A 15,068-nucleotide genomic window follows, 5' to 3' on the forward strand; every position below is an offset into this window, starting at 1 on the left:
ACTGCAGCAGGAAAAGGGTCATTGCTGAATGGAAGAGTCTTCGACACAAAACAATGTTAAACGGGTCCACCCTCCCTGATCTTGTTCGGAGATTGACTCCCTTTCATCTGGAGGAAAAAATACCAATGTACTGCTTATCTGAATTGGTTGTTAGTGTCATAACAGAATGTGTTATGGCAATAACTCCCACTCATGGAAATTCCCTGACTCTTATAGGGACAAACTCTGATGAAATCTTAAGGACCAAAAGTTGACCGCATCCTCAGCCCACTGCTTTAGTGTTTATGTGCAATGTCTGTCCTTTTTTACAGAAGCCAAGATTTTATTTTAAAGAATTTTACAGCCATTGCCTGCAGGGTTGGCTTCACCTAGCTTCAGTGACAACTCCATAGTTAAGGTAGTAAGATTTTTTTTCCATTAAAAGCCTTTTTTAAATCCTCTCCCACATCCCTGTTAACTTCTGCCCCAAACCCTCCTTTCAATCTGAAGCTACAGAAGAATTTCTCCCGCTATTCCGACATCATGAATCTCAAAAACAGCTTGACCTAGGAATTTGAAACTTCTTGCATTTGACAGACCAGAGGGAGAAGTAGGACGCCGGCAATGTGACCAATAAGCTGGGTGGAAAATTGAAAAATTATCCACTAGCAAAAAAAATTCTGTGTGCTACATGAAAGCTCTGGAAAGATTATAACTTCCATGGAAAAAGTCTTGTGCATCTAACAGGTTTTCCAGGCACAGTCCAAGGGTCACTGGGAGATTTTTGAGAGCAGGTTAGATAAACACCTTCCCGAGCAGGGGCAGCGTGGTCAATGGAAGCAGGGGTTAGATTAGCATAGCTATGGCACTCGGGCGAATTAATTTTTCACACCCCGGAGTCACAAAGCTATGTTTGTCCTCGTCCATTTTAAGCGTAGACCAGCCCTTACATAGCCTGCTTCTGAGCGTCCGTGACTTTTGCACAACTTTTCACCTCTGCAGGGAATTTATTTGCTCTTTTTGGATTCTTGTGAAGCTTTAGTTCTGCAGAAGCAGGAAGAGCTGGAGCCAGGGGCCTCACTCCAGTTCAGTCTCTGTTCCCTATTTAGCATGTTAAAGGCAGCTACAAATCTTACATTTCTAAGAAAGCAATTTTTCTAGTTGCTTTTAGGGATATTTGTGCTATTGCCAAAAAAAAAAAAAAGAATAAAAACAAAATTGTGATTTGGGAGAGAGAGGCTGGTATGGTATAGAATGTCTTGGTGACCTCTTGCCTTCCAATCTTTCATGGTAACAGTTTTCAAGTACATAAGAGGTTGTTACAAAGAGGAGGGAGAAAAATAGTTCTCCTAACCACTAAGGATAGGACAAGAAGCAGTGGCCTTAAATTGCAGCAAGGGCAGTTTAGGTTGGACATTAGGAAAAACTTTCTAACTGTCAGGGTTGTTAAGCACTGGAACAAGTTGCCTAGGGAGGTTGTGGAATCTCCATCATTGGGGATTTTTAAGAGCAGGTTAGACAAACACCTGTCAGGGATGGAGATAATACTTAGTCCTGGCATGAGTGCAGGGGAGTGGACTAGATGACCTCTGGAGGCCCCTTCTAGTCCTATGATTCTATGACTCTGTGTACCACACTATGGAAAATATTAAGGTTAACTGCTTTAAAAAAGGTAATTTTCCATCTGAAAGGTGTAATGTGGCTAACGAAGTCCTGTGAAATCCTGGAGAGGGAACCTGAAAAATGAATTTTTCCTCAAAGAGGAAAATGGGAAGCTTCTACAGGTGCTTCTGGTGGCAAAGGTTGGGATAGAGATATACAGTATGATAGGCTTCGGTCCAAACCATTCATTTCAGAACAGGCTCCAAACATTCAAAAAGTCTGGGAGTAAGCACACAAATCTCAGAGCACTATTCTAAGTGCTCTAAAGTCTGCAAGTTACTCCTATTGTATTGAAATGTGCTGTACCTGGTGGGGTTATCGGATAGAATTCGTGATCCATATTTGAGTTATTTGAGCAAAAGGCTCCCAAGAGACGGATGCTCGTAAAAATTACCTGGTTCTTCTGTGTTTGCACACACCTGGGCTCAAATGGTATGTATACACTGCAAGTGAAGGTGTGATCATAATGTGCAAAGGCATACCAGTGTTAACTTTAAGCTAGCTAGTATAGGTAACCATAGTAGTGACAAAGTGGTGGCACGGGGTTGGAGTTGATGTGGAGTTGAGGTACATACTCGGGTTGCTAGCTCACCTTGAAGCCTGTGGTCCCTCCACATCGTCACTACTACTGTTACCCATGCTAGCTAAATCAAAGCCTTCCCGTGCACCAATCCCATCTTCGCTTGCAGGGTAGAGGTACCCTCATCCTCCCCAAATTGATCTCCGCTAACGTCTGGCTCCCACTGCCCTTTGGGGAAGCAATATTTCAAAAGCTCATGAGGATGAAGTTTAGAACTCCAGCTCCGCTCAAGCCTAACTGATGGGCTAAAGAGCCTGCATTGTGGACGAGCTGGGTGCGGATGGGAGATCGTCTGTCAGAGTATTGCTGAGGCGGGCTGCAGGCACTTACCTAGTGTCAGACTCGCAGAGCATCTCAGGGCACCTGCTGTAGTCATTAAACCCAGCCATGTCTATCAGCCCTGTTCCAGTCCTGGTCTGGGAAGATATGTGAGAACGATTGCTGAGCATGTTGCTTACTTGCTGTCTGTGAGTCTAGGGCTTTACTCGTCCAGGAAATTTGCCTTGAGTGGCACAGCTACTTCAGAAGGAGCTATAATTATTTCTAAAAGGTGAATGACACATGAATTAGAGGGACACATTGGGTGAGGTAACGTCTTTTATTGGATCAACTTCCGTTAGTGAGAATGACAAGCTTTTGAGTTTACACAGAGCTCTTCGCCAGCTCTGGGAAATGTACTCTGAGTGCCACAGCTAAATACAAGGGGGAACAGATTGTTTAGCATAAGTAGCTAACACATTTCAAGGGACCATTCAAGGTGAAGTGGCCCATTAACACGGCTCCAAAATACTACCTCATCCACCTTGTCATACCCTGGGACCAACGCTGCTGCAACAATACTGGGTACAACATAAGAATTAGGCAGTAATTACAAAATATAGCCAAACACCAGTCTTTTCTGACACAGACCACCCATATGTCTAATGCCCTGTGTGGTGCCTTAGTGCGGCTCATGCAAAATCTGTTGCAGGGAATTGCCCAAACCAAAGCGATGTTCCAAAGAGAGTAAATGTACATGAGCTACGTTGGGATGGGGAAGAAGAACCCGTAGATGCATATCTGACATCAGAGTCGCACGATAGCATGTACCTTAACTCTGAATTTTCTGGCTTTCAGAGGTTCAAGCTTGTGTTTATCTGAATTCATCATATCTGCCTTTCAGAGATTCGAGTTCAGCTATATTCAGTGTTCCGGAAGGGCACGAGACAGCACCGGGTGACGTTAACGCCGCATTAACTAAATTTAGTTTTTGTCAGTGACTAATCATAAATGCTAAGTACAGGGTATTGTGAAACAACATTCTGCAAATGGATGTGAAACTTGGTGTTGATATATAGCCACAAGCAACAGAATCAATCACTTCCCTTCGGTATGGTAAATAGGCTGGAGGTGTCACACAGGGGCCTAGGGAGGTTATGGACATTATGTGGGATTGTGCAAAAGTTCTGGGATGAGATTACCCCAAAAAATTAATGGTGTGCTGGACAACAATCAAGACCCAACATTAGACCCGTGATTGGGACTGTGAAACCTAGGGTTGTAAGGCCTGATGATGCATTCCTTACTTTCCCATTGACTGCAGTGGGAGTTTTGGTTGCACCCGGAATGCAGGATCAAGCCAGTACTCACCATATGATCACATCATTCATCCAGGACATTATCTGTGTGTACCAAACTCTGCATTCCATGTAACTGGAAACCTCTGAGGGTACAGGCCATAAAGGAATGAAACAAAGAACTGTCCTGTTGTAAAAAGGAAGCAGAGCCTGGTGTATAGAGTTTTGGGACTTCGCCTAAAACTATTGCAAATGCTTGGAATCCATGTTCTAATCCTCTTTCTCCAAAGAGCTTTGTAACTTTTGTATTCGTTTGGACAAATGTTCAGAATCACACACTCTGTGGCCAAGCCCTCATGAATTCATCTTGCGTTTTTTAAACAGTAAGAAACCTTTATGATTTATTCTTTGTATAACTCTTAAAGCGTGCAGTGGAGACAATCCAGGAGACAAGTTTGCCTGTGTGAACTGCTTGTAAGCTAAATAGGCCACATATCGATGAGGGATACAGGTGGGCCATAATCAAAATCAAAGCTACTGAGCTATGATATTTCCCACTTCCATGAAGGGATGATTAGGACTTAGGACCTATGATTATTATTTGTATTATGGTAGCACTTAAACAACAAAGAAGACAGTCCCTGCCCCCCAACAGAGCTCCCAACTTACATGACCGCTAGGAAGCAACACAGAAAGACAGTTAAGTGGAAGGAGAAGATAACTGTAAAATGAGGGGAGTTTAGCAGAAAAGCAGAAGTCACAACTGGTCACTTGCCTGAACAACTTCAGAAGGGAGTGACTGTGAGGCAAGGAGGGACGCATGGTGAGGTAAGTCGGGGAGGGCAGTCCTGGCCAATGAGGCAGCGAGAAAGAAAGCCCAGAGAGAGACAGGAAGAAGGGTTGTAAAACAGGCAGCATTCGTGAAGCAAAGGGGTAACAGTAAAAAACAGCTAAAACTATGGGACAAGCTACCAAAGGAGGCTGACGAATTACCATGGTTGGAAATACTCACAGCTAGACTAGATGCTCCTATCGTAGGAATGGTTTAGCCATAGTGAAATCAATCTTGCTGCAATGAGGAATGTAGGGTGACCAGACAGCAACTGTGAAAAATCGGAACGGAGTGGAGGGTAATAGGCGCCTATATAAGAAAAAGCCCCAAATATCAGGACTGTCCTATAAAATCAGGACCTCTGGTCACCCTAGAGGAAAGATAGAAATGACCCACTAATGGGCCCTTCCAGTCCTAATGTGTTTAGGATTCTGCAGTGCCAAGGAAAGTAATTACTAACTTAGCGGCCCTGCAAAGCCAGAGAGTGAAGTGGAGAATTGATTCAACACTTAATGAGCATTTCTCAGGCTGTACAAGAAGCAGAACAATGAGTCTCTGACTCGGAAATGCCAAGCGGGGAAAGTGGAGAATCAGATCATGAAAAGTCAGCAGGAAGGCTGAGAACAGGGATATTGGGCTTGGGAAGGGTTCTGTACACAGGAAGTACTCTGCCTATTCTCACCTTTTGCTGATGAGTCCAGGAGCAGAAACAATTGAGATGAGGCCCTTGAATTCATGCAGTCTGATAAAAGAAACTAAATCTTGTCACCACTGAAAAAAAAAGAAAAGGAGGACTTGTGGCACCTTAGAGACCAACCAATTTATTTGAGCATGAGCTTTCTCAAATAAATTGGTTAGTCTCTAAGGTGCCACAAGTCCTCCTTTTCTTTTTGCGAATACAGACTAACACGGCTGTTACTCTGAACACTGAAAAAAAATAACCCAATGTGCAAATTGCCTTTCTGCAGGAGACTTCTGCCTTGCGCCAAGCACAAATGTGTCACTGGATGGGAAAGTACGTGCATTGACTTTCAAAGGCATAAATAGCAGACCCCCGCAGTCCTGTCAGTCCTAGGCTTTGACCACTAGACCATACTTCCTCTCATATAATAGTGCAGAGCACAGGAAAAGATATTCAAGGCAAGAATAGATTTCCCCTCTCCTGGAAGTTGAGAATTTAGAGCCAGGACAGAGGTAGAAGCTGTGATTCTTCTTCCCCCTACAACAGCAAAAATCAGGAGTGCCTCCACTGAAGTCAATGCAATTTTGTTGGAGTAAACCCCCTTTGGGAGGAGAATTGAACAGAGAGTGGGTTTGGGCGTGGGAAACCCACCTAGTTTTCCCCTACAAAGAAACCACTGGGAAACTCCAAACAGGATACTAGTTAGAACTAGTTTAGCAACTGTTTCCTCACCATATCCCATACAATTTAGGAAACAAACTACCTGAGTGGTGGGAGAACAAACATGGCCAGTTAATGATTGTCAAAGATCAAGATCCCACCTGTACTTATTTCTTTGTTTAAAACAAAAAGAAAAGACCTGATAAGTCAAATGGGAGAGATTGCTTGGGAACTTGAGACATGCAAAAACTCTTCACTAGCTTACATAAATTAAAAGAATAAGCTGTGATCTCTGAACAGACTGGGACTGCTTCTGCCTTAATACATAAATTAAATAATTTCCTCTAGCCTAGGAATGTGACCCAACCACAGGGCCATAGAGTCAGTTTTTCAGTTTCCTCTTGGGTTGAGTATGACTCTAGTAAAGTTACTCCTGATTCACACCGGAGTGAGTGGAGAATTGTGTCCCATAGACTTTTTAAAAAACCCTGACCCATGTTGCTTCTAAGCCCATAAAATCAAAAAAATGTAAAAACTAAACTTCCTATTCAAGCTGTCTCTTTAATTCTGCATTTCTTCTTGAATAATGGGGGAAGATATGGGCGGGAACATAATAGAGAGAGCTCAAATCCCACTGAAATTCATGGGAATTAGGAGTTTAACTTGATTAGCTCCTTTTGAAAATCCCAGCCCTAGTCAGTTTCACTTTGATGTATATATTCAGTTCCTGTTCTTACCTTGACAATGGATGAAGATAATTAAATCTTGAATAGGCCATGGTTAAGGGAAATCATGCTCATGTTCTCCAAAGAGATGAGCTACTTAAGTCAGATCAAAGAGGTGTGGAATTGAGGGCGAGTTATCAAGAAAATCTTCTGAATAGTGAGACCAACAAGGCTAAAAAGTAGGCTCCCAAGGGAAGTGGTGGAGGTTTTATTGCCTGGGACGTTTAAACTGTCTTGGAAGAATTCTACTACATGTACAATCGGAGACAATCCTGCGCTGGCAAGGAGATGCACTAGATTAATAGATAGGCCTTTTCTTAGGGTCGCTAGAGATCCTCTGACACTGAGTCAGTTATCTGATTAGGTTAAGCTTGGGTGGCTGAAGACCCAGCCGCTAGGGGAGGTTGGCCCCCAGTCCCATCCCTTGTGCCCGAGGCTCCACACCTCCCCTTTCCCTTCTGCCCCCTTCCTTCACAGGAGCCCAGAGCACCCCAGCGCCAGGCAGCCAGGCGACACAGTCCGAGTGCCGGGTGGGCACCGCGGCACCAGTGCCAGCCACCCCAAGTCCCCATGGGAGGCCGGTCAGAGCCAGCCCCAGTCAGTCTGGGCCAGGGTAGAGCGCAGGGAACTGCAGGAGGGAGTCTGGGGGCGGAGCGTGGACAGGGCCACGCCAGGCCGTTTGGGGAGGCACAGCCTCCCCCAGCCTATGATACCCGCAGCCCATGAGGTTAAGGAAGATTGGCCCAGTGGTTAGGGAATTAGCTGGGAGTTTGGGAGACTTTGGCTCAGTTCCCTGCACTGCCATGGGCTATCTGTGTGACCTTTAGCAAGTCACTTAGGCTATGTCTACACTATATCGGGAGTTGGCCTCCCAGCCCGGACTTGTGCTGGCATGCTAAAAATAGCCGTGTGAATGTTCCCAGCCTGGGCTGGAGCTTGGGTTGTCATGCCCACCCTGCACCCTACTCTTGAGAGCATGGGCTCCAGCCCGAATCGGAATGCCTCCACAGCTCTTCTTAGAGCACTAGTACACACAGGTGCAGAATTACTCAGATCCCGGGGGGGGTTCGACCCCCGCTCCACCCCAGGCCCCGCCCCCACTCCACCCCTTCCTCCAAGCCCCCCTGGCCCCATCTCTTCTTGCCCCCACTCCGCCCCCTCCCCCTGCCTCTTCCTGCCCGTGCTCGCCTCCCTCCTACTCAGCGCCTTTTGCACACCACTAAACTGCTGATCCCGGGCGGGCAGGAGGTGCTGGGAGGGAGGAGCTGATCCACAGGGCTGCCGGTGGGTGCTGAGCACCCGCTATTTTTTTTTCTGTGCCCCAGAGCACCCACGGAGTCGACGCCTACGCTGGCACAAGCCCTGCCAGTGCAAGTCTGTGGCCCCAGGCTGGGAGGCTTGCTGCCAGATGCAGTGGAGACCTACCCTTAGAGTCGGAGTTTTAAAGGCCCCTAACGATGCAGATCGGCACCTGGTGGGAGTTTCAAAAGTTCTGAGGTGGACGTACCTTGGGGCTAGAGCCACAAAGGGACTCAGGTCCTAACTACCATTTTAGGCACCCAAGTCCAAAGTTTAATTCTTCAAAATTTCTGATCGGCTGCCACCTAACTCTCCAGTCACCTAACGTCCCTCGATGCCTAAGTTTCCACCAATAAAGTGTTTTAGGCACGTAAAAATCTACTGGACACGCACACAGCTGGCTAACCCCTGATGCCCAGTGCAGCTCTCACCTCAGTCCTGGCAGGATCTCATGCTCTGCCATCACCCCTCCGGGGCCTGATACAGTGCAGGTTCTCACAGGCTGCAGAACAGACCAGGCCCGGAGCAAAATGGAGAATAAAGGTAGTGATCCCCTGAGAACTGTTAGCCTAGTGATTAGCACACTCACCCAAGAGAGCTGCCCCCCTGCCTGATCGGGAGCAGGCCCCACCTCTCCAGTGCATACCCTAACCCCAGAGCTATGGGGTGGTCTGGCAGGGGACTCTGTTAATCTCTCCTATTGAAGCCATTCCACTTTGTAAAAATAAATAGTTCCTAGGCCTGAAAAACAGCAGGAATGACTCTATGGCCCTGTGGTTGGGTCACATTCCTAGGCTAGAGGAAACCTGAGTTCAAGTTCCTCTTCTAATAACTACCTGATTATACAAAGTGGAACAGCTTCAGGAGAGACTGAGGCCTTGCAACACTGAGCCTAAGTCTCCTTTTTAGAGCTAGCCCCAGGTGTCTAACTCCCACAATGGGAGCCAGGCACTTCCGAAAATCCCACCAGGTGCCTATCTGCACCAAAATGCCTTTTAAAATCGAGTCCTCATTCTCTCAAGCCCAGATCTTCAAAGGTATTCAGGGTCCTAACTTCCTCTGAAATCAATGGGAGTTATCAGCTAAATACTTCTGAGGATTGGGGTGTCTGTGCCTCCATTTCCCATCAGTCAAATGGGGGCAATAGCATGTTTATACCACATGATGGTGTCTGGAGGATATGATGTTACAGATTGTGAAGCATTCTCAGATACTGTGCTAGTGGTGGACAAGGTTCTCCTGTGCTAGACGCAGAGCAATGCAGAAATGTTTAGCTGCACATGGTGCTCAGGAAGGAATAGTTGTTGTTTAACCATTGGCTAGGCAGAGTGGGAGGCTTTGCCTTCCTGTGAAGCACCAGCTGATGGCCACGACCACGGGTGTGGTAGCTATTTTCCTAGAGCTTCCTTAATATATTTGCAAATGGACAAGAAACCAAGCAAAGTAAATAAATGCTCAGGGCTTTATGCTAACACTAGAACTGAATTCCTGAGCCTTGATTCACACCAACTTGTGTGTATAACTTACTGGAAGGCTGGTCAATCCGCAATCGTCAAGTAGCGGAAGCACTTGATGCTGGATTTCAAAGGGCAGGGGAGGGTATAAAGCTGCACCCGGTGTTTGGCAATAAGGGGGTTAATAGCCACCTAGGCTGTACAGGAAGGTAATGACTCCCTTCCAACCTGAGGTCTCCTCTACCTGAAAGGGGGAGTTCCTCAGGTGAGCCTGATTGGGAGAGCCCAGCAAAGAGGGAAGTTGCTCAAAGTTAGGAGAAGGGAGGGTAGCTTCCTCTCTTTCTCTTCTCCGTGGAAGCTTTGCCCTGGCTTCTTCTGACCCACACAGCTGAGTGTTATGGCCAGGTGAGAAAAGTAATTAATTTGTGTGATTTAATTTTAGTCATGTGATGAACTTACCTTGTGTTAGGCTCTAACAGGGAAGATCTGAAAGACGTTTAAAGCCTAATGTAAAGTTCTGACCTCTGCCCCCCCCATTTTCTCGTGTGTGACTCCTAATAATCCATGGATGTGGATTGTACATAAGCAATGGAAGAAACTAGTCCTAGCTCTTCTTTAATCCACTAGTGGGGTGCGGGTAGAGGGTCACTTCTGAACGTGCATGAAGAAGGTGGGCTGGTCCCTTTTCCTGTTCACCTCCTGGAAAAGTACTATGCGTTCACAGCTATTTGTCTGTTATATTCCAGGAAGGAAACAAACTGTCCTCTCTGCACATGGAATAACACGTAGGCTGTCACCTCTGACAGAAGTGATGTGCATTAAAGAGCTGTCTTACCCTTTCCTAAACGAGGGGTGCCCAAATTTACAAACGCCTCAGTGGCACCTGAGAGTTATACTTAGGTTACGTATTCCTATTAATAATATAATATTGAGTATAACCCCACAGGGGTACATGGTGTTTTACCTAAAATGAAAAAATAGCCCGGGCTCCCGCCCCGCAGAACTTACAGCATGTTCCTGATCCTGCAAACACTTAAGCCTGTGCTTTATTACCATGAGCAGTCACCTTGATTTAAAGTGAAGCAAATGCATCAGTGTTTGCGAGATGACATTCTGCAATGAAGTTTGGATCAGCACTTCCCCAAAATTCAGGGAAGTTTAGGGCTTGGGGTTGCCCCACGTGCAGTAATTGTCACATACGTTTAGGATTTTAATTCAGAAGAGTATTTCAGGAGGCTATAAAGGCACTCTAATAACCAGAGTCCTGTGTCCTTTAAGATGAAGGACTTAACTCTGCTGATAAACTGAGACTTATTCTATTACGACTAGCTAAACAATCAAAGCCACATAACCCAGCATTACTCTTTAGTGTTCAAAAAAAAAAAAACATTCATTAGGCTGCATTCCAAAACAGCTTACCATAAATTACTACTCAGAGGTTTCATCAGTAGCAATAAAACCTATACCGCTCTAGCTCCTACACGCCCCAACGGCCCCCTCCGGGACTCCAATGGGAGCTGTATGGGCAGTGTGAAGAGCTGCCTGGCCATGCCTCCCTGTAGGAGCCGGAGAAGGGACATGCCACTGCTTCCGGGAGCCACTTGAGATAAGCGCTGCCCGGAGCTTGCACCCCTGAGCTTCTCCCCCACCCCAACCCCTCTCCAGCCCTAACCCCCCCCGCCCCCCGAACCCCTCGGTTCCATCCCAGAGCACCCTCCTACACCCCAAACTCCTCATCCCCAGCCCCACCCCAGAGCCTGCACCCCCAGCTGGAGCCCTCACCTGCCTCCTGCACCCGACCCTCCCACCCCAGCCCAGAGCCTCCTCCCGCACCCTGAACTCCTAATTTCTGGCCCCACCCCAGAGTTCTCACCCCAACCCCAAGTTTGTGAGCATTCATGGTCTGCCATACGATTTCTATTCCCAGATGTGGCCTTTGGGCAAAAGAGTTTGCCCACCCCTGACCTATACTGTCTGGGCACAGTATAAGTGATCAGAGTAAATATTTTTCAATTTAATATATAATTAAACAATTATATCAACAAAGGTCTTAATCTTCGCTTAACTTCAGCAATGGCCATCAAGGCACTCTAATAACTAGAGTCGAGCAGGGACCCAATTTTCTATTCTGTGGGAAACTCTGTGATTATTTTTTTCCCCCGAAATAGAACAAAACCAAAAAAAATTGGAATGTCTCCTGAAACAAAATTCTTGGGGGGGGGTGGGGGGGAGAAAAACAAAACAGTTTGCATCGATGGAAACCTTTCCTTTTGATAGAAACCAAAAATTGAAATGTTCCGTTCTGAAAACATTTTCAGATGCCCCATTCTGTTTTTCCGAAATGAACCTTTGTCCCAAAATCGATATCTTTCTGCCAAACTCTTTGCTTTTGACAAATCGTCATTTTCTGATGGAGACACAAAAGTTCCCTCCGGCTCTACCAAGGATCTGTTTGCTGCCGGGCTGCTCACACAAACAGGAATCAAATTACTGCAGCTTCACTGCTTGTATCTTAGGCCCTCACCCTGAAAGCTCAAGGAGGGTGCAGAAGCCTGCCTGCCCAAACCACCTTGCAGGGTTGGGGTCTTAGGTCTCCACTGAATAAAACTTCACTGTTGCCAACTCCCCTGGTTTTATCATGAGTCTCGTGGTGCTTGATGTTCTTAAAGCTCCACCTTATGGAATCACAGAGTTCAAGGCCAGAAGGGACCAGCAGAACATCTGGTTTGACCTCCTGTATATCATAGGCCACCAACCCCACCCAACAACTGAAATTAGACTCAGGGGTTACAGTCCTCAGGCACCTAGACTATGAGGTGTCACAGGCAGAGAATAGGAGGGACCGAGGTGCACCAGTGCCTGAGCCCCTGCAATGGAAGGGAAATGATGAAGTGAGATATAGCCAGATAACCTTGGAAAGTGACCTGCACCCACATGCTGCAGAGGAAGGCGAAACTCTCCCAAGGTCACTGTCAATCTGGCCTGGGGGGAAATTCCTTCCTGACTCCACATATGGAGATCAATTAGACCCTGAGCATGTGAGCAAGAGCCACCCAGCCAAGCACCTGAGAGCGAGAATGCTCAGTGCCATCTCCGAGCCCCGGCCCTCCCCGTCCAGTGTCCCATCTCCACCCGTGGCCATTACTGATAATTCAGAGGATGGTGATTTCACGAAAAATACAATGGGATGAAGAAAACTCCCTTCCTGACCGCAGCAGTTGGCTGGCTGAAACAGTGGAGCATGAGCTTTTAGGAAGATGTTCCTAGGAGTCATGTGCTTATGTGCAGACCGTAAGTTTCTAGCTCTCTCAGTGGTGGAGAAAAGCTTGAAAAGCTGACCCGAATGCATTCAAAGGCTTCAAAACTGGAAAGCAAAAGAGAACCCAACATTTCTTAAGGGGGGGGAGGGAAAAAGGAAACTCAAGGTTTTGGGGCTGACTCACGATTTTTTGAGTGCTTGGTTTGCAATTTAGGGAAGTGACTGAGTCTGAAAAACCCTCATTCTAGCCTCTGATTATGTAAATCTTTGTTACCAGACGATACAGTGGTAGATACTTTGATGGGAAATTAGTTGTGTTGATTGGTTGCTAGGCTGCTTTGTTCTCTGTGATAACAGCCAGCCTGGCTTCAGTCTGCTCAGGTGTATGTGTCTGGAATCAGAAAATGCTCCCACGTCCCTCCTGTGGGAGGTCATCGATTATAATCGTTCAAAGTCAAGGATGGCTCCTGTGATCCTGTTAATCTGTTCACCAGTTCCTTAACTCAGTGGTTCTCAACCTTTCCAGACTACTGTGCCCTTTCAGGAGTCTGATTTGTCTTGCAGACCCCCAAGTTTCACCTCACTTAAAAATGACTTGCTAATAAAATCAATCATAAAGATACAAAACAGTGTCACAGCCACACTATTACTGAAAAATTGCTGACTTTCTCATTTTTACCATATAATCAGAAAATCAATTAACTGGAATATAAATACTGTACTTAGAACCGTATAAACAAGTCACTGTCTGTATGAAATTTTAGTTTCTACTGGCTTCACTAGTGCTTTTTATGTAGCCTGTTGTAAAGCTAGGCAAATATCTTGATGAGTTGATGTACCCCCTGGAAGACTTCTGTGTACCCCTGGGGTACACATACCCTCTTGTTGAGAACTAGTGCATAACTGAGTTTCCAGATTTAGCTGCCGAAGACTTCAAAGAAAGCTTTTTCACTTGAGTGTCTATTTAGTCTTCTCATCGCTCTTGATTCACATTAGCAGTAGTTCTGTCTGTGTTCATTTCAGTCTCTCTTTCTGACTTTGAGTCTTGCGCTCTGAAAAATAAAAAAATACCGGCACTGTCCTTGATGCTGCTATTATAAAACACTCTCTCTGCTCAGACTACTTTCATAAAGGGTGCCTAATATTAACAAGTGTTATGTGAAGAATAAGTCAACATCAAGGAAGGACAGTTTTCTTCTGTTCTCCAGCTTCTGTCATAACCGAGCACTGACACAAACGAATACTCTCCTTACTGTGTAAGTTACATGAAACAACAACAGAAAGTGTTATGAACAGGGAGAAAACAAGGACCTTGAACTTCACGTTCTGAAATATGATCAGTAGCATTTGTCTCTTATCTCCCTTCTAGAAGGGGACGCTTGGCAAACAACTTGGTATTAATGATTTTAAACCCTTTTGTGGTTCCTGCACCAGCTCAAGCTCAGTAGAGGGGTGGGTCTTTCTAATTCAGGAAAACGTTTTCCCAAAATCTGAGGGTGGGTGGGGTCAGATCTCCGGTCTTGGTTTGTAGCCATCTCTAACAGAAAAGTGCTTTTCATATCACAGATTAAAGCACATCCAGCCATGCTGCCTGGTTACTATCTGTTTTTTTCCTAGAGAGATGAATAGAAATTGTTTCCTTCAAGAGTCACGCTAGATCAGTTTTGTCCTTGCTCTGCCGCTATAAGGAGGAGGCAGCACCGGGGTTCCCTGGCCTACACCGTACAGCTTACTTTCCAAACAATTCCCATATTCAGAAAGTAACATGGCAGCTGCTTTATTACGATGTCCCCAAATGCCCTGGGCCTGACCTTCATTGGTGCTGAGCACTTGCAGCTCCCACTGACTTCAAATAGCGTTGTGGGTTCTCAGCGCTGCTGAAAATGAGGCCCTCTGGTCTGTCTGGTTTGTGTATGCAGGAGGTGATCCCTGATCAACATGGAGAAGGTGAGTGGAATAGACTCAGGTTTGGGGAAGTATGGATCCAAATTTTGGAGCTGTCCCCATCTCTGTGATGGGTGAATCCCTGGATATGAACATCCCAAACTTTCAGAGTAACAGCCGTGTTAGTCTGTATTCGCAAAAAGAAAAGGAGTACTTGTGGCACCTTAGAGACTAACCAATTTATTTGAGCATGAGCTTTCGTGAGCTACAGCTCACTTCATCGGATGAAGCTGTAGCTCACGAAAGCTCATGCTCAGATAAATTGGTTAGTCTCTAAGGTGCCACAAGTACTCCTTTTCTTTTATCCCAAACTTTGGAACTTGGGCAACTCTCTAATATGTATAAACATCTTACTGAAATATTACAACTTCCCCAAAGGCCCAGATGTGTACCATAGTTGCCCCCAAGTTACCACCATACCAAAAAGATGTTCGCT

The 15,068-nt window shown here is 45.9% G+C and overlaps 1 protein-coding gene across 1 annotated transcript in view; it reads left to right on the forward strand.

The window, feature by feature from the left end:
- The first annotated feature begins 9,811 nt into the window (after positions 1-9,811).
- LOC102933212 (glutamine synthetase) overlaps positions 9,812-15,068 on the forward strand; it is a 31,407-nt gene continuing 26,150 nt past the window's right edge. Inside the window, exon 1 of the mRNA XM_043530408.1 lies at positions 9,812-9,834. Within this exon, the coding sequence (XP_043386343.1) occupies positions 9,827-9,834 (8 nt within the window). The 5' untranslated portion in view covers positions 9,812-9,826. The remainder of the gene's footprint in view (positions 9,835-15,068) is intronic.

This window comes from Chelonia mydas, chromosome 16, assembly GCF_015237465.2.
Source record: "Chelonia mydas isolate rCheMyd1 chromosome 16, rCheMyd1.pri.v2, whole genome shotgun sequence".
NCBI lineage: Eukaryota > Metazoa > Chordata > Testudines > Cheloniidae > Chelonia > Chelonia mydas.